Consider the following 19051-nt stretch of genomic DNA (forward strand, 5'->3'; position numbering starts at 1 on the left):
ACAATGGAGAAATGAGGTACATGGTACAAAGAATGCAAAGGCTTTGGAACAGCAAAAGTCAGAATTGTCCTGTGTATGTGAAAAGTGTGTACAAAAATACTACAATGGTAAGGAGAAGCATGAGTTAGAAGGAGATTAAATCCCAGTTTATTGTCATACACAAATAAATTACTTTCTGAAACTGCACTAAAATCCTATTGCTATTAATTACTTTACCATTCTTGGTATCTTTAGCCTAAACCTGAATTAAAACCTATAAACTTTAAACTCCAAAACCTCTTAGTCTTATTTTAAAAATGAATATAACAAAGATAAATGAAGAACACCCTAGAAGATAAAACAATGACTAATAATTCATATCCTCAAAGGCATTTCTGAAACATGTCTTTTAAAACAAGCCCAGGAACAATTCAAGCCATGAAAACTGCAGCAGATGTTGTGCAGGAAAAGAACAGCACACTGCCAAGGCTGGTAAAATGATCCCTTACCTCACTGAACAGAAAGATGTCAAATCTTCAACCCATTTGTAAAACAGGTAAGGAGAGGGAGATTCTTTGGCTGAAGAAGAGTCCATTGTAAAGCATGAATGCAAATGAGGTCTCTGAACTAAAACATCTCTGCAGAACTGTTTCCTCTTCGTTCTCAGCCCGGTGATGTACATTGTTGCCCTGTGGTTTGATCTGCTCAGCAACAGCTCTGCAGATGGGTCTTGGTTCAACCCCACTGAAGCCTCAGTGCCAGGGAAATAGTGCTCAGTACTGATGGTTCTGTTCAACAATTTGGAGAGAGAGAAAAGCTCAGAGAGGGAAGGAAGAGCCCTTAAAGAAACATTGCTGCTGAGTTTTCTGGAATTTTAGCCAAACCCAGCTGGTGAAGGCAGATTTCTGTCCAGGGAATGGTGATGTTTTCTGGTCTGCAACATCCAGCGGCATGCAGTTTGTTTTGTATGCTCAAAAATATTTGGTTTTGTTAGAAAAGACTGATCCCAGAGTGATGTATCAGGCTGTACTTCTATCTGCTCCTTGGCCTCTCCACTGAGACACTGTCAAGTGTACCAGGTAGGATTTAGAGCATCACTGCAGCTCTTGAACCTCTCGGAAAGCTGGGCACAAAGCTCAATACATAGATTCTTATTCTCCCAATGAATGGATAAATATGAACCTCTACAAATTTTTCCCCTGCAGACTAATCCTCTGCAGCATTTCATCCCTATAAGCCAATTTTTTGCTTCCTTTCTCCATTTATTACTTCCTCTTTTTTTCTTTCATTGCAGTGTATCTTCAATCCACCTTTTGCTCACTTTGTGCCTGGAAGAACTTTATGAAATCCCACTTTCATCCTGTGCTCTCACATCAGTGTAATTGTGAGGATACACAGAGGTTTGCCATTCACTTCAGTGCAACATATTCCAAAGAAAAGCAGCCTAAAAGCAGCAAAAAAGCCAGTCAGAAATTCCTCCTAATGGAACTTAGTATCTTAGGCTCTGTTCAGTGCTCCCCACTCTCCTAGATAGACAACTATATCTCTTCATGCCCTAATTATTTCTAAACTTAGGTCTGAATCCTCTTACTCTTTTCAATGGGAGACAGATGCATAAATGCCTTTTTTTAGAATGTGTCTGACTTACAAGTCTTCATCCTTCAACTTTTGTCACCAAACTGCAAACTTCAGCTTTTTCAACCTTTTTTTGTATCCCATAGACTATCCATTTAACTGTCTTCATGAAAGGATCTCTTAAAATTATATCCAGCTTCCACATCTGTGAATAAATCACTACCTACTTAGCCAGGATAATTTCATCTTGCCATTCATGATCCAGAAAGCCTCAGTATAAAAGGAACTTGCATTTCCTTAACTGCTCCACTCCCCAAAACTTTAATGATGAATGAGCTGCAAGATCAGGCAGGATTTTGAGCTGAGTTCTGTCTTATATCTAGTAATGAATGTGAGTTTTAGCCTCATTTCTATAAAGTAGACACTGGTAGAATGGTCTGAGTGTGGAAAGTCTGGAATAGCAGTTTGTGTTCATTCTAATAAGAGATGTTACACATGTCCAAGATTTAGTTTTATAAAAACAAGTAAATTTATGTTCCCACTTTACTCTCTTGCATCAAAAGTGACTCCTAACCTTGATAGATTCAGGCAATCAAACACAACTTTTAAGTAGATTTGTGGCATATGAACAGCAAAGACTGGGCAGGTCAGAATAGCACTGTTGGCTTATCCCACCCATTTAAGTGGATATATTGATATGTCTTTAAAAAATGAAGAGTTTAGAGGTCAGACTGGTAATTTGAATCTTCCACATGGAAGTGCTACACAAACAGAAAAATTCTCCAGCATGTTTTTGTAATTTTACTGCTGGATTTGCACAAAAATAAAAGTACAAAAATAAAATATCATTTTGCATTATAGCAAGGAACTGCATTACCTTTTAGAAAGTGCTTGATTTTTCAGGGAAAAGAACAACTGACTACAGTACGAAAAATGGCACTGAATGCATTCATGGAACAAGAAAATAAAAATATATCATTCTAACATGAGTGTATTTACAGTGAAACTAATTAAACTGTAAATTAAGAGTCTGTTAATTCTAGTAAGCAATACAAAATGCTGCTTTTTTATATTTATATGTAATTCCTTATCTCAGATACTGACGCCATACATTATAAACACTGTGTACCTGCACAAAATAAGTTTGTTTTCAACCAAACTCACGTGAGCATTTCTTCCTCTTATGTTTGTATTTCATACAGTTGGAGCATTCAAATAAACAGTGCCCAAAGTGTGGTTTCTCTTTCATGTTCACAAACTCTGTGGGTCTGGATAAGAAGTTTAATCTCGTTGCCATCTCCTCCTCATTGGTAAAATATATTTTGTCTTGACTGTGCAATGCCCTTGGATTGCTGAGAAGTGCAATGGAAAAATGCAGATTTATACCAGTGTCATTGAATACACAGTTGAGTTACCAATTAAGAAAGCCAACCCCCCATAAGCCTAAAATTATGACATTCTATAAAATATTTCATTTTAAACCAGAAGTTAAACTGACTTTAAATTTGATATATGGGGGCGGAATGAAAGATGCCAAAATTAAAATCCCCAAGACACAGACTCAAAACTGAGAAAAAGAGAAAGAAAGAACAGGGAGAGAGGACAGAACAGCATTACAGGTATTACAGTCTCTGTATTTATTTCTGAAATAGAATGAAAACAACACTTACGGTTTTGATGGATTTTTTTTTTTCAGGAAACACCTTTTCCTGAGATGTAAGACAAACTAATGTAATGAAACACTATTTCCTCCATACATCATTTTATCTCTTTTTCTTAGACTGTGAGAAATTGAGAAACTAATTTTACAAAGCCCACATTATCTAAAAATTACCCATTCTTCCATTTTTCTACTTATTAATTAATTTGCAATTTTTGTTATCCTTATTCCGTTATCCACCCCTCACTCTTCCCATCATTTTAGTTTCCTTCAGTTGAATTTACATGCTTTTTTCTTTGTGTGGAATAAAAAACCTTACAAGGGTTCATTTTTTTCTCTTCTCATCTTTCCGGAATCTTTTCTATTTCTCCATCCTGTTCCAGTCCCTCCTTCATTCCTGGTCTCTTTTCTATTGCCCATTTCCCACACCTCTACAGAACTGTGTCCTGTACTTGGTGGCCTTCCCCTGCTTCCCTGCAGCTACCATAATCTTTTGAAACTACTGCTCTAACATCTCTTCCTCTAGGGCTCAAGCATTTCTCTCTTCCTTTGTATCATTTGTTTTGTTTGCCACACCCAAATTCTGATCTCTATTCCATTTATTTCCTTCATTTTCCAAGCTTTTTTCTTTTCTTTTCTCTTTTTTTTCCCCACCAACTGCAAACCCATCCCATTGTCCCCAGGTGCAAGAGGTGATGCTTGAGCAGCCAGTGCCTGGCTCCTTTCCTCCAGCTTGTACAGATGTCCTGCCAGCTGCTGCTCTGTCCTGAACTCTGCCAGAGCTCACCTGAGTCAGTTCAGCTCACGTTTCCATGGATGTGGCCATCACCCACCACACAAGTCCTCTCTCACCGTCACACACCCCACAAATTCTCATCACTGCAGTGAGTCAAAGGTTTCTCTTTTACCTGCTATGAAATGTGCTTAGATACCTGGGTGGTTACCCTCTTAAATGCCTCTCAGCTGCCACAGGAGTCTCCTGAGTTCTGGCAACACAGGTTTTCCTGTAAATAAATGAGCTCTGCAGTAACATGGTGTGACTGTGCCCTACCTCCACTCTCCAAAGACCACGGGTACCTGTAGTCCAAATGGCTGTTGTGTGAATCCTGTGTCTGCTGTGATCACAAGCTGCATCTCTGCCAAATTTCATCCTAGAGCCATGATGAACAGCATCTTCAGTCAGCATCTTCAGACAAAGCCAAATGTTCCCTCTTCATATGAGGGATGCCCAGGATAGCACACTTGTCATGAATTTACACAGAGATGCTCTTTGCTTCCCCCTTTCAACACTTAGTGGATGAGAAACTGTATTTTTTAGCAGAATAAATAATACTAACAGGCCACTTAAAATGTCAGGAGTCATATTTCTTCTTGCTGATCGCTTGTTATCTCTGACTGATGTCAAACACAAGATATTGAGGAAATTCATTACAATAAGAGTATCTTCCAGAAGCAGGCTAATTTATGGCCATGGTGATTATAAATAAAATTCTGTATGTTTGCATATCTCTCCTTGGCAGTGTATAGGTCATGCCATCTTGGTGTAGTTTTCTTTTTCCACACTGCCTCAATTAACCTTCCTGCAGGATCCAAATGTGGAGCCCCATTTACTATTTCTGAAGAATATTTTAAGAGTGGAAATAAGACATATCAATTTAAACATACTGTGGAGTTGGAAGATGTAAACCGAAAGAGGGAGTTCTGTTTCTCTACCTTTGCCTGCACTATTGACATAATTTTTTTATTGTAAATAATTTTTTGTGGCTGCCCCAAACTGAGCAGCCACATTTTTTCTATTTTTTTTTCTATTATTTCTCCATTTGATCTTTTCCACACTACTAAACTAGACACTTCTCATACAGAGGAACTAGAGGAGTTTTTCATCAGGGAAGTTTCTAACCAGCAATTTGCCCACTAAAGGGCACTGTTTACTGCAGTAAAAAAGGAATCTCTGCTTTCCCTCTCTAAGTTATACTTAAGGCTGAGCTAAAAATCTAAAAAGGTTGACTTTAAGGGCTGAGTTTCTTATTCAAAATTACTGCTTTTCCAATTAATATATATATATATTATTTTTTTACTTTGTCTTTTTTTAGGAACCCTATGCTATAACAATTTATCAAGGAAAAGACTGCACACATGCGCCTGTACGAGTGGAAAGGAAGAATCTGCCCTGTTCAGGCAGGGGAGATCTGCTCTTCAGGCTGTATAAACAGCATGAAGAGTAGCACCATAAAATACAGAAGGTCACAGGGCAGACAGCTTGGGGCACTGGGAGAACAGCTCTCCGAGCCGTGGTGTGCAAGGACGCGGGGATAAACCTGCGGGCTGCCTTCTCCCGTGTCGCCGTTGTAGCGCTGATGGAAGACGTGTAAGCAAGGCATGGGCGCCTGCAGAACCCCCCTGCACTCAGACAATGGCTCCCGCTGTATTGTCCCCGGCTCTGGGTTTGAATCGTATTCATTGGAGTCACACAAATTAGCGAGATCTGTGCACTCTGACCCGCTGCCCGAAACGCGACTGCCCTGCGTGATCCCGTGCAGCCTCTCGCTGGTGATTTCACCTCCCGTGGCCATGTCTGCCAGATGCTGCCGGTTGTCTCTCATTGACCCGCAGATGGCCGGGGAGCCGCGGAGCTCCCGGGAGACGCCGCACGGAGCCGCCCCAGCCTCCAGCTGCGGCCTGGCACGGGGTGACCGCGCCGGGGTGACCCGAGCCGGGCCAGCACAACAAAGGCGCGGGGCGACCCGCACAGGGCAGGGTCGGCTCTGCCAGCACCAGCCAGGGCACCGGAGGGAGAAGGGGCTTGGGCAGCGGCAGCCATGGCTGCTCCGTGACGGGAAGGCGATGATCCCCTTCTCCCCGCGCTGCGTGACAGCAGCTCTACCCCAGCAGCGAGGGGCAACGATACACAAATGAAGGGCAGTGACACACAGGCAGTGCCACCCGGGCGGGGAGCAGTGTCACACAAGGGACAGTGGCACAGGCTCGGTGTCACAGAGCCGCCCTCGACCCCCCCCGCTTCCGCGCGCTCCCCTCAGCCGCGGCAGCGCGGGAAGCGAAGTGCGCGCGCTCCCGCCCCGCCCCGCCTGGCTCCGCCCCGCCCCGCGGCGCACGTGGCACCCTCGCCCGCGCTGGTCACGTGACGCGGGGCCCGGGTGTTCCCCCTCCGCCCCTCCCCGTCTGACCCCGTCTCTCCCGTCTGGTCAATAGCGCGCGGCGCATGCGCGGCCTTCTCATCACGCCCCCCTCTGCCTCCCCCCGGCCCGTCTCCCTCCGCCCTATATAAGGCGCGCGCGGCGGGGTCCCGGCTCCGCAGTGCGCGTGGGCGGCGCGGCGGCTCCGCGCGGCTCTGGGACCCCCCCTTTCCTCCCCCGGCTCCGCCGCCGCCATGAGCTCGGGGACCCCCTACATCGGCAGCAAGATCAGCCTGATCTCCAAGGCACAGATCCGCTATGAGGGCATCCTCTACACCATCGACACCGAGAACTCCACCGTGGCGCTGGCCAAGGGTGAGGCGGGGCCCTGTGGGGGGCGCGGGCGGGCCTAGGCCGGCGCTGCCTGAGGGGACGCGGCGGGGGCCGCCGTGCCGTGAACAATGAGCGCGCCCGCGGCCCGCCCGCCCCGCGGGGCTGCGGCGGGGCCGGACCCCGGGTCCGGAGCGCTGCTGCTCTCCGTGAGTCAGCACTGACAGGGGCCGCGCCGGAGGGGCGGGCAGGGCCCGGGATGCTGAGCTGCTCTCGGCTCTCCCGGGGAGAAGCGCTGCCGGCAGCGCTGGCTGCCCCTGCCATTGTCAGAAGCGGGGAGGTGACGCTCGGCATCGCTGTGCGTGGTTCCCCTCGCTCGGCTGTGCCCGGCTGTGTGTCGGTGTGCGGCTCGAGCAGGGCCCCAGGTCGGCGCTGAGGAAAACAGATGCTGTTGTGTCTTTGTTCCTTCCGTGATCGATAACTGGACTCTGCTCAGATGAGGAGGGTGGGAGCTGCTGCGCGGAGCGCTGTGGGGCACCTGCACGTGGGTCTGGCTCGCCGACCTTGATGGCTCCTCAGCGAGGCTTTGCATATTGTTTCCCTGTAGAAATACTGATCATTATCTTTGAAACAGTGTCATTTGGGTTCAGTTGCCACCTGTGCTGGGAACTCCTGTATTTCATCTCAGTAAAACCTGTCCTGTCTTGTTTAGTCCCTCAAACATGAACTTATACTTGTTCTGCTTCTCAAGTCCAGCTTGGCTACTTCAGCTAATGTGCATCGGTGGTTTTTTTCTCCGAGTTTTGCCCTTCCATGTTCTGGGAAGCTCACACGTTCTTCATTGCCTCCAGCCAGCCATCGGGGGTGTCCAGAAAACAAACACCTTTTGTTTTCAAAGGCTGTTTGCTGGCAGGAGGCACTGACTTGCCAGATTCACAACTACCCTCAAGGCAGCCCGTGCCCCGGTGTTTACCTGGTGTAATGATGTTTATATGATGCTGGACATTATTTGACATCCATTAGCGTGTTTTCTGAAGTTAAACATGTGAGTTTTCTCTAGGAATGTAGCCGTTTATTTAAATGCCCAAATGGAGCTGTTTGTGTTAATGTTTGGCTCAAATTCCTTGAGAGGTTGCTGGAAGGATGCAGTTCCTTTCCTGAAGGTGCAGGAAGGTCTTCACTTTGACCCAGCAGCAAGTAGAAATGGTTCCTTACACAGTTCTGCCTTGCACATAGGACTTGCTACTTCAGAGCTGAAGTGGTATGTTTCATAGGCATGTGTAATTAAAATGCTTAATGATGTAAGTACATGCTCTGGATTTATGGCAGTTCTTGTATTTATTGGTTTCACAGTGTTCAGTTTTGATGAACTGGAATGCCTAAGAAGTTGTTGTTACAGTAGGTGGAGAATACATTTCTCCCCACCCAAAGACCTGCTCTATAAACTTTTCATCACAAACTCTGCTTTTCATTGTAGCTCAGAGGGGTTTTTCAAATTTAGAGACTTTATAGCAAAGAAAATTAGTGTCAGAATTACAATGTAGCAACATTGTCGAATTTAGTCACAACGGTATCAACCCCACCTATGGTGTCAGTGGTTTAAAACACTTGTTCTCTGAGGCATTTAAAGGGCCAGGAATTACTGACACGCTGTTGAAGTTGTCCAGACTGCAGGTAAATAGTTCTTAAACCGTGGATGCTGCTGTTTAAATGTTTGCAATGCAATGTAAGTGCCATTCTCTTTAGTTCTATCATTCATAAAGAAAAAATTAAGTTGAAAGAGACCTTGGGAAGAAATCTGGTTCAGCCTCTTACTAGAAGCCAGGCTGACTTCAATTGATTTATATTTGTTAAACCTCGATACGTGCACAGAATTTTAAATGCTGGAGATTCCATAGGCTTAATTAATCACTACAAGAAAGTTGTCTGTCTTGTTAGAGGCTAAACTTTAATTGCAAACAAAGGAAGTTTAAGCCCACTGCTGTCCTGTCAGCAGTGAAGGCCAGGAACTTATTCTCCCTTAAGTAGAAGTCTGAAGAAATTGGAGTTTTTGAACAAGAAATATCCATGTAAGCTCTCCTTTCTAGTCACTCTTGCTGTGCTTTCTGCCCCTTCAGAGCTTAAGCTCAACAGCCCTGCACAAGTAGGAACTGTGTTGTAAACCAGGAGCTGCAGCATTGTAGGATTGATTTCCTGTTCCTCTGTAAGCAATAGTCAGTACCTTCATGGAACACAGCCCTTCCCACCCCCACAGGAACTTTAAGCTGCACTTTGTGCTGTGCCAGAAACAGTTAAACACCTCAGGTGCAGGGACAGGCAAGCTCAACTCCCACAGCCATGTTTTGTCTACAACAAGGACTTGGCTTTCCACTTTTTTTGTTAGAAACCTTGGGACCAGCCAACTGAGAGGCTGCCTGGGCAGCTTTGGGCTTTGCAGGTCATGTGTTTATCCATGTGGAAGTTGATGGGCTGATCATGGTGCTTTCCAAGTTAGCTGTGGGATCCTGCAGGAGCCCCTGGATACCTTTAGTACCTCTTGCCATGAGCTGTAATAATCTCATTTTGAACAGATCAGTGGTACAGTTCATGTCCAAAAGGTTACAAGCATTGCTTTCAGTTTATAATCTGCTTCTGGTTGACTGGGTTACAGCTGTAATATGATCAAACAGCAGTTGGAGATCTAAAATAGCTTGGAGAGGTTATTTACCCTAGGAACTCATGGAAGATGGCCTTTGAAGGGAAGTGACTGACAGCTTCTCTTTGTACCAGTGAAGATCCCTTTCCTGTTAGGTACAAGCTGAGGTGCTGAGCAGTGTGATAGGGACCTTCTGGTATTCACCTGCTCCTTGGGAGCTCACCTGTTTGTTAACAGGGGTGAAGCCCATTTGCAGCACCAAGTGCTGCCTGCTGTGAGGTGAACCACCTACATACAGCTGTTCATCCTGAAACAGGACTCTTGAATATCCCTGGCTACAACTGCCAGCGCTCCTCGTGAGTTAGAAGCAGCATGGTGTGCCAGGGATGCTCAGCACTGGGTTTCAGTGCATCCACTCTAGGTGACCTTTTCCTGGGAGGATGTGGTGTCCCTATCATCTGTGTGACAGGAAAAGTGGCATGTCCTGGTGGAGGTGTTTCAGTGCTTCCATGATAACCTGTTAGAAGCAACTGAGGAGACTCCAATACAGAATTCTTCCACTGACAGAGGATGTACATCAAGCCAGTATGTGCTGGTACTAATCTGAACTGGGAGTGCCTCTCAAAGACAGAAAGCAGCCACATCAGTGATCTTGGGGGTTTCTGTAACCTGTGGCTGAAATTTCAAGCTTTTACCTGTCAGTGTCTGATGTAACTGTGCTGTTTCCGTGTGCCAATAATCCAGACAGATCTCCTCTTCTTTAATGGCTCAAATTAATTTATGCTTCTACCTCGTAGCTGCCACAGTCAGCTGACATCTTTTTTTTTTCCCACTCTAATGTGTGACACTGCTGGTTAGTGTCTGTTCAAGTATTCTGGTAGCTGGCACTCAGTAAAGCCTCCCTAAGCACTGAGATCTTGGATTTATCACTGATGGCTTGCTTTGTAGTCACATTAATCATATAAACAGTGACATTGGAGTAGAGAGGGAATTTTAGTAGAAAATTTTTATCATTGATAAACTACCTCTATCTGCATAATAAATGTATGAAACCAAAGGTGCAGATTTGAGCTCTAAAGCCTTCTAAGATTTCCCCCTGCTGCTCCAGGGGCCTCTCCTGTGGTCTGGTGCAGTTGTCTGGAGCTGAATGCCTTCATGAGACAGCTGCTGGGGAGGGAAGGAGAGTACAGCACTGTGGGGAAGTCCTTGGGTTTGCAGTAGGATTCTTCACTCCAGCTGGTCTATGGTCTTTACCTTCACAGCTTGATGTAAACAAAACTGTTTATACAGGCTGCTGAAAAAGTTGGCATTTGAGGGAACAGATGTGTGTGAGAAGGAGATTGAGGGTTCTGTAAGTAGCCGTTGTTGTTGTTACAGATGGCAAGTGTTGGAGTACTTTTTAATTGCATAAATCTGAACTTGCACAATGCTGCAGTGGCAGTGCTGCACTAATGTCACCTTTCCATGCTCCAGTGCGATCCTTCGGGACCGAGGACAGGCCCACAGACAGACCGGCTCCTCCCAGAGAAGAAATCTATGAGTACATTATTTTTCGAGGGAGTGACATCAAAGACATCACTGTCTGTGAACCTCCAAAAGCTCAGCATACTCTGCCACAGGATCCTGCCATTGTCCAAGTAAGTTAGCCTGAAGTGTTCATAAAAAGCTGAGATAAAACACTGGTGTTGAAGGACTGCATTTTGGTAAAAACTTATAGAAATGAAGGCAAGTCAGTGTCTCTTCAGATTATTTAAAGCATCCTGAATTTTGTTGTAATGTTTGAAGTAGCAGCAGCATTAAAGACTTCAGTCAACAAAGCCAGAGCTAGCTGAGAATGCAGGAAAACCATAAAGAGGTAAACTAACCCTTCTCAGAATTTACTTAAGCTTTAGTAATCCTGTACATGAAGTAAAGAATCACTGCCAAAGCAACTTGACTTCTGGACACTGTAAATGGAAATGTACTTTGTCTTGTTACAGTCTTCACTGGGCTCTGCCTCTACATCATCCTTTCAGCCACATGTGCCTTACAGCCCGTTTAGAGGTATGCCACCTTACAGCCAGCTTGCTGCCAGCTCTTTGCTTAGCCAGCAGTATGCAGCTTCCTTAGGTTTAGGTAAGTACAAACTTTACTTGCTAGAATAAAGGTGTGGTCTTGTATGCAGCTGCTGTGAAAGCAAATAACAGTAACTAATAGCAAACTCCTTGCCAAGTGTCAGGCTGCAAGGAGCAGTGAATAAGCAGCTCACAACTTTGTGCAGTGATTTTACTGTGAGGAGGCCTGTGTTTCACTTGCACGTGCACACAACACATGCACACGAAAGAAACAAACTAAATAGCTGAAGTTTCTTTCTGAAATTAATGGGAATACCTGACAGTTGAGGCCAGTTCATTTCTAACCTGACATACCTCACATCACATGTAAAAAGAGTTTGTATTTCCAGAGAGGACTGTAAATAAGCTGCTGTTCTAGAGAATCTTGTATCTCTTTCCAAGTCCTTCAGGTGTTTCACTACCTTGTATCTTATCCATATATCTCTGCTCTCTCTTCTTCCCTCTATCTCTTTAGAGAAATTGGTAAGCCCTCCAGCATCAGCAGCTGCTTCCAGCCCTAGTTCTTCTCCGTCTCCACAACCTGTTTCAGAGCCTGACATGTCTTCAGAGCCCCATCAGCTCTCTTCCAAGGGTAACAGCAGTTTGAGGACTCCAAATATTTGGAAGAACTGCATGGCACTTGCAAACACTCTGTTCTTGTTAACCCCTCCTAGAATGATAGTGCTCATATGGGTAATGCCAGTAGAACTAGTTTGTTCTCAGCTTTTTTTTTGCCTTTCATTACATGAAGCATGATTCCTCCTGTCCTAGAACTATCATTTAGAGAGACAGGAGAAAGGAAAAGTCCAGGACAGTGGATCCTCTTATGTAAGTATCAGGAGAAGGATGAAGTTTAGAGGTGCTAATGTGCTGCATCCTGTCCAGGGACATGTGTCACCATAGGGTTTGGGTGAGGAACTGGTCAGAAAATGAAGCACAATGATTAAATTATGGGTGGCCTTGTGGTTGGAGAATTAGGCTGATCAAAAATTTGGGAGTATTTTCTGTAATCGAGGAAACATCAGGGTAGATTTCATGCATGATGGGGCATTGTACCTTGTCCAGACTCCCAGTTAGTAAAGCCATGACTAACAGTAAGCAATTCCTGAGTAGCAGAGATAACACAGCTCTGGGTGCTTGCTTCTATGTGTAAAACCTTTAAAGAAGGTTGAGTGGAGATACCAGACTGACCATCCTCAGAGCAGGGTGACCAGGTGCAGCCTGCATTTAAAGATAATTAGTTTCATCTGGTTTTAGCTTAAGCATGTATGCTTGTGTTGGCATGAAGCTTTTTACTTACTCTCTGCTTTTAGCCATCTATCTGTACATAATTTCTCAATAGTCTGGCTAAACTTTGAAACTTTCTCATGTTAAACTTGCACATCAGCTTTGTCCTACTCAATAATCCTTAGGATATGTCTGTCTTCCTTGCAAGTTTTCCAGGTGTACATTAACTGGGAACCTGCATGATGTAACCTACTGGGTATATCTCATGTGGACTTGGGTGACCCAGAAGTGTCAGTGGCTTGGTTTGTGTGAACTCTTCAGCTTTTCACTTTTCTTGCTCTTTTAATATATTCAGTTAAAGTTTGCTTCCAAGCAGTTCTTATGCATAACTACATGAACCTGTAGCACTCCAAACCTTCTAATTAAACCTAGAATGCAGTGTTTCTTCTGAGTACTGAAGACTGTCACTTTTTAATATAATTGGTGTAAGGTATACCAAACCATGAAAAGTATTTACATGTTTTGTAGTGTGAATAAATAAGCCTGGATGGAAGAGCAACAGAAGTCTTGGTAACACTTTGGCCTTGACCAAGAAGGAATTTAAAAGGGTAACTTTGAGATCCTGGTCTGGTTTCAGGTTTTCTTTGTCTGAAAGCTCTAACAATAAGCAATGAAGTTGAAGGACTTCTAAAAGCGGCTTACAAAAGGGGATATAGCTGAGGTGCTTAAGTTTTTGCTGCAAAACCTTTTTGACAAAGTGGGGAAATTTTCTTGAACATTTTCAAAATGATGAATTTTTGTTTCAGATTTAAAGTTATCACATAAATTGAAATCCTGCATAACTTAGAAATTAGATTTTGGTATAAACTGTCTGAGAGATTGACTTGGCTTGGTTGTTTAATGTTTGTCTAACTTGATTTAAGAAATAAATGGGTATATTTCCTGAAACTGAGGCTCTGGATGTGAGAGCCATGACTTGTATGGCAGTGGTGCCTTACCTGGTGCCACTTAGCCTGTAATGATGCACTCTCAAGGCTTTGAGTCATTCTTGACCAAACGGTTTCTCCCTAGAAGTGGGCAGGGTTTGAGTGGCGTTGGCGCGCTTTCCAAGGGGCACTCAGTCATTGGGATCTTTTCCAGGTGCTGGCTTTCCTTCTGTTCACCCAGTCCGCAAAAGCCCCATGGTGGAGCAGGCTGTCCAGACTGGCCCCGTTGACAGCATGAACTCCCAAAAGCTGCCCCCAGTGAAGGTGACCCCGGGGATCCCGCGCAGCGCACGGCAGGTCCCGCCGGCCAACAGCAAAGCCAGCGGTACGTACACACCCCTCCAGCCTGGAGCAGCCTTCCAACGTGCCCTGCAGCACTGAGCTGCCTGGGGATGGTTCTTGTGCTCTTTTAAAGTTTATCCTTCTTGTTCAGTAGATACAGTTCAGGCAGCACCTGTGCAAACCCAAGGACAGGTGAATGATGAAAACAGAAGACCTCAAAGGAGAAGATCGGGTAGGTTAAGCTGATGCTAAACAGTCACAACAGCCTGTGAAGGCAAGTGGTGTTAACTTCAGTGAAGGATTAACTGACAGAAGATGGAGAGAGAGCTTTGGGCATCCAGAGATGCTCCCTAACACAACAGCTTCTGGAGTTGCAGAAGTTCAGAACATTCCAGGGACAGAGTTCTAGCGCCTTTTCTAGGAAGCTGAAGGTATGTCATAAAAATCAATGCTGTGACTTGGCAGCAGCAACTGGATTTCTCTGAAACCTCAAGTATTTTTACTGGGAGAGGCAACCTGTTTGAGACTTCCCAGAGCTTTTATAACAGAGAGGAACTGTGGAACACTCACCTCCATAGAACAGAATTCTTATTTTAAAGTGGCAGTACAAACATGGGTCAGAAGAAAGTGAAATTCAAAGATGTTTCTGCCCAAGTAAAATGAGAAAAGACAGAAAACAATACTTCAGACTCTCAGGTCTTCAAATTAATGAGTGTGTAGAATGGGTTATAACTTTTCCAAAAAGGAGTGGATAGCATCTCAGTTGGAAACCAGGAACTAGGCAGCAGTACAAGCTCCCTTTGTGGGTAGATGAGTATTTTGCTGGATTTTCTGAGATCTCCTCTTTGCCATCACGACAGGTTTTAGGCTAATTACAGTGCTGTGTTTGCAGGTGAAGAGCAGACAGGAAAGATCATTTTCCCCACCTCCCTCAGCTTTTCTTGCTGTAGTGCTTGTTCTGACTTCCTCTCTGCACACTGGAAGGAAAGTTGGGTGCACTCTTAGTGGTAAGATTGACATCCAGGAATGCTGCTCAGAAAGTTAAAGTGTTGCTGTAATGTGTCTTCTACAGAAGTTGCTTTCAAAGAGGTGTGGCCTAACCACAGGACTGGAAGCCAGAAACTCCTGAGTTCTATCCCTGGTTTCCTCTGGTCTTGAGCAAGTCATGTAACCTCCCTGTGCGTTACCAAGTGTTTAAACTCTCCTGCTTTCAGGAAACAGGAGAACCAGAAACCGTTCTAGAGGACAAAACAGACCAACTACTGTGAAGGAAAATACAATAAAGTTTGAAGGTGACTTTGACTTTGAAAGTGCAAACGCACAGTTCAACAGAGAGGAACTTGATAAAGAATTCAAGAAGAAACTAAACTTTAAAGGTTTGTGCCTTCATTAATTATGAATTGCTGAGCTAGTGGTAAACACTGCATAGACAAACTGGTTCTGAAAAACTGTATGATTACATCTCAAATCTTGTTTGAGAGAGCAAGAGAACAGATGGCTCTGCAGTGTGTGCCTCAAGGAAGTGTAATACATTTCATTATCTTCAGATGACAAAGCAGAGACGGGGGAAGAAAAAGGAGACCCTGGAGTGGCAACCCAAAACAATGATGGTAATGCAGAGGAGGACCTGCTGGGGCCCAACTGCTATTATGATAAATCCAAGTCTTTCTTTGACAACATTTCTTCAGAACTGAAATCTAGGTGAGTGTTTTCTAAAAGCTTGGTTTTTAAATGGAATTTTAGGCATAAAATTTCAGACATAATCTATGTGACATGGTTTAATTATTTAAAAATTTTAGAGTAGACTTTAGACAGGGAATATTGCCATGCATTTGGTATCTCACAAGTGATGTGAACCAAGCTTCATGCAGTGGGCTCAAACAAAAAGCATTTCAGCTGATATGATACACTTGCCTAAACTATGATAGAGGAGTTTCCATTTCTGTTTCCCAGGACTGACTTTGAACCCATTGATTTTTAAACAAATTCCTTATCTGGCTTGTGGGAGAGGAGGCGTCAGGGTCATGCTGTCCTGAAGGTGCAGCTGGCAGACAGGAGTGAGCTAAGCCTGGAGCTGGGGCAGAGAGGTCAGCTCTGGCTGTGGAAGTGCTTTAGGTTAAATGTTGGGAATGAGAAGGGAAAGCTTCAACTTTCACTGCCACCACTGATGCTATCAATGCCTGGAGAAATGAGACATCCCTTTAGTGTCAGCATGAGGGATTCCCTGAGCTCTGTGGCTGCAGAGGGATGGGGTTAGAGTGTGTACACTGCAGTGCAGCTCAACAAAATCAGGGGTTTGAGGCTTCCTCTCTAAGGGAGCTGGTGGCTCTTTAATGTTTGTGTTCCACCTGAAGTCAGCCTTGTTCAGTTCCAGGCGCACCACGTGGGCTGAGGAAAGGAAGCTCAATACAGAGACGTTTGGAGTGTCTGGACGGTTCCTGCGTGGCCGCAGCTTTCGAGGTGGATTTCGAGGTGGAAGAGGGAGTGGAGCAGCGAGGAGAAACCAAACCACTCACAGAGCTGGTACTGGCAGAGTGTAACTTCAGAGGCAAGTGCTCTAACAGGAGTAAATACTCTCTCTGAGCCAGGTTGTCTCTTACTCCTTGCCTGAACTGTCTGTGCAGCCTGTTTCACCCTCCAGTCTCATGGCTATGTAAGAGTTGTTCCTTGTTGGATCTGATTGATATTTCTAAAGGGTAGGAGATAGGAGTGGTTTAACATGCTGATTGTTCTATTGATTTCTTGGTCTCACCTGTCTGAGAAAAGGCTCAGCTCAAGCAAACAGCTTTTGGTTTCTAACTAAGCATTTCAGCTGATAGAGGGGTGTGAGCTTTGCTATTTTTGTTCCTGGGAGAAGAACCCCATAATATCAAATCTGATTCTACCTTTTTTCTGAATAGGTTCAAACTTCTCACCTGAGAGGATGAAACTGTATATAGAAAGAAAACAACCAACTGCTGCACTAACGTGGGAAAATGGTTCATATTGTTTACTGTCTCAGCTCAAGTGACAGAATTTCATGTACTACTGCTTATATTTTGGACTTACTTTGGACCAGCCACTGTCCGCTGGAATATTTTTTGGAAGAGGGAATGTGTTCAGGGGTACCTTCTTCAGGGTGTCTTTTCTTTTTGTTTGTGTTTTTCAAGTGCAGACTAACTTACATGGTTCTTCTTTCTGGGTCTCTCAAGGCTGCTATAGTCTAAGCTTAAAGTCAGACTCCTTTTCTGAACCCTGGAGAAGAGAAATCATGCTGTTTTAACACGGAACCAAAGCTCACTTGAAACAAACCAGCTATAATTTGTTTGTTCTGAGTTAACCAAATGGATCCTTTGGTGCTGCTGGTCTCACGGATCTCGGCAGCAGGTGTGAAGTAGCACTTGGTATCTGGAGAAATGGATTCCTGGTGCTGAGGAGTTGTGTATATTGTCACTTGGGAATACTGGAGTGTTGATCATGTAGTAGTGTTTGACTGTACAGCTGTTTGTGCGCTGGTGCTGGGCTGGAGGTACCGCAGGACCGTGGCTCTGCCTTGAGCTGAAGGCTGGGAGTGCCTGGGGCTTGGAGCTCCTGGCTGGAGCGTGGGGACGCCACGTGGGATGGGAGCAGTGACTGTCCCCACTCGTGTGCAGAGCTTTTGGCAGTAGTGACTGTCTGGGAAGGACACCTGAAGCTCTGACTTGTTTGCCTCGGTTTGTACCTCGCTGGAGGCAGCACCAAATGCAAACAGTTCTCTGTACTCTGTAGACTGTGGTGGAACTCGTTGGAATGTTTTCATTCAATTAGGGATGGGAGACCATATAATGAAGCTTAACAGATGGGCATGTTTAATTTCTTTCCTCTATACCCCCATACTGTAAATAGTTTAGTTGTTTTCTTTTGTTTTTAAAAATCTGTATGTGGGGAGAGGGCTGGGAGGGAGGGGTTACCTTTGTTTGCATGAATAAGTGGGTTAAATTGCTATAGGCATGTGTCCCGTTTTTGGTTGGTAGGGAATTTTGTTAAAAAAAAGCACCTTGACGACTGAACCCCTTACATAGCTCAAGTTTTTTTAGTTATGCATTGACCTAGGTTACTGTAAAAGCTTGGATTTATTTTTGTAGGACTTTATTGCTGAGAATTAGAACATAGCAGTGGGGCTGCTCTTTGGAGTAATGTAAATTGTAATTATAATAAACATGTAAATGTTTAATGTGTCCCTCCACCTCTGTTCTATACATATCCCAGAGCTCCATACCATCACTCCTACAACTCCTCTGGTGCCTGTCCTTGCAGGGCTCCCATCCAAGCTGGAGAAAACCTGGAAGTGTTACACTTTCCACTGTGTTGGAAAAAAGAGCTGAAACACCCTAATCCAGGCACTGCACGTTGTACTGTTGCTCTGGTTCCTGTGCTGGGACTCAGCCTGATGCGGGTTTTGTTACTCCAGCCTTGCAGAGGGAGGGCCTGGGCTGGTGGGGTTCCCCTGGAGCCTGTCAGGAGCCTGTGCTGCTGTTGTAGGGCCTGGCTCACCCCTCTGAGCTGGAGTGCGCTGAAACGGCTCACTCAGAGCTGCTCCACCTCTAATTTCTCTGCTGGCAAAGCAGTTGCTGTAGCTCGAAGTGTGGAGATGGAATTGCACTGCCCTGGCAGAGGATGGGATGAGAAACCCTCATTGCTCCTATGTAATCACCATTACTGACATGTAACTGTGCCTTTCTATTTGAGTGGGATCAATTCCCTTGTTCTACAGTAAAGCTTCAGCTCCCAGGCATAAGCACATCCTTGTCACTGCTGAAGTTTGTGCCCCAGCCTCTGAGCCAAGCGCTGATGTCCAGGAGCAGAGGGGCCTGGGGGCTGTGGCTCAGAAGCCCCTCTGCCCCAGGAGCACTGCGGGCTCAGCTGCAGCCCTGGCACCTTCCCCATGGAAAACTCCCAGTGTGGGGAACAATTGGAGTGACTTGAGCAGGGAACTAAGTACAGCTCTTTTGACTTCAACCTTCCAGCCCAGGGGCTGATAAATTAAACAATCTGGTGTTCCAGGACCACACTTCCTCTGGCTCATGCGGTCTAATGTGTCCCTGAGCAGCAGCAGCAGCACTGCTGCTTCCCTGTCCTTGACTCCCGTGGGATCCTCTGCCCACACTCCGCTGGGCAGCGTTTCCCTGTAA

At 45.0% G+C, this 19051-nt stretch overlaps 1 protein-coding gene across 4 annotated transcripts; it reads left to right on the plus strand.

Moving 5' to 3' along the window:
- Positions 1-6416: 6416 nt before the first annotated feature.
- On the plus strand, positions 6417-18093 carry LSM14B (LSM family member 14B). 4 transcript variants are annotated; one of them, XM_063404285.1, is made up of 10 exons: positions 6417-6723; positions 10787-10950; positions 11293-11428; positions 11882-11998; positions 13774-13944; positions 14056-14133; positions 15116-15277; positions 15449-15602; positions 16270-16449; positions 16802-18093. In XM_063404285.1, the coding sequence occupies exons 1-9, from the start codon at positions 6603-6605 to the stop codon at positions 16439-16441; spliced, it is 1275 nt and encodes a 424-aa protein (XP_063260355.1). In that variant the 5' UTR covers positions 6417-6602; the 3' UTR covers positions 16442-16449; positions 16802-18093. The 4 variants fall into 4 exon arrangements, with proteins under 4 accessions (XP_063260355.1, XP_063260354.1, XP_063260358.1 ...); XM_063404284.1 differs by having other exon boundaries at positions 6418-6723; positions 14053-14133; XM_063404288.1 differs by lacking the exon at positions 11882-11998 and having other exon boundaries at positions 6419-6723.
- Positions 18094-19051: the final 958 nt, after the last annotated feature.

Source organism: Prinia subflava, chromosome 8, assembly GCF_021018805.1.
Source record: "Prinia subflava isolate CZ2003 ecotype Zambia chromosome 8, Cam_Psub_1.2, whole genome shotgun sequence".
NCBI classification, from domain to species: Eukaryota; Metazoa; Chordata; class Aves; order Passeriformes; family Cisticolidae; genus Prinia; species Prinia subflava.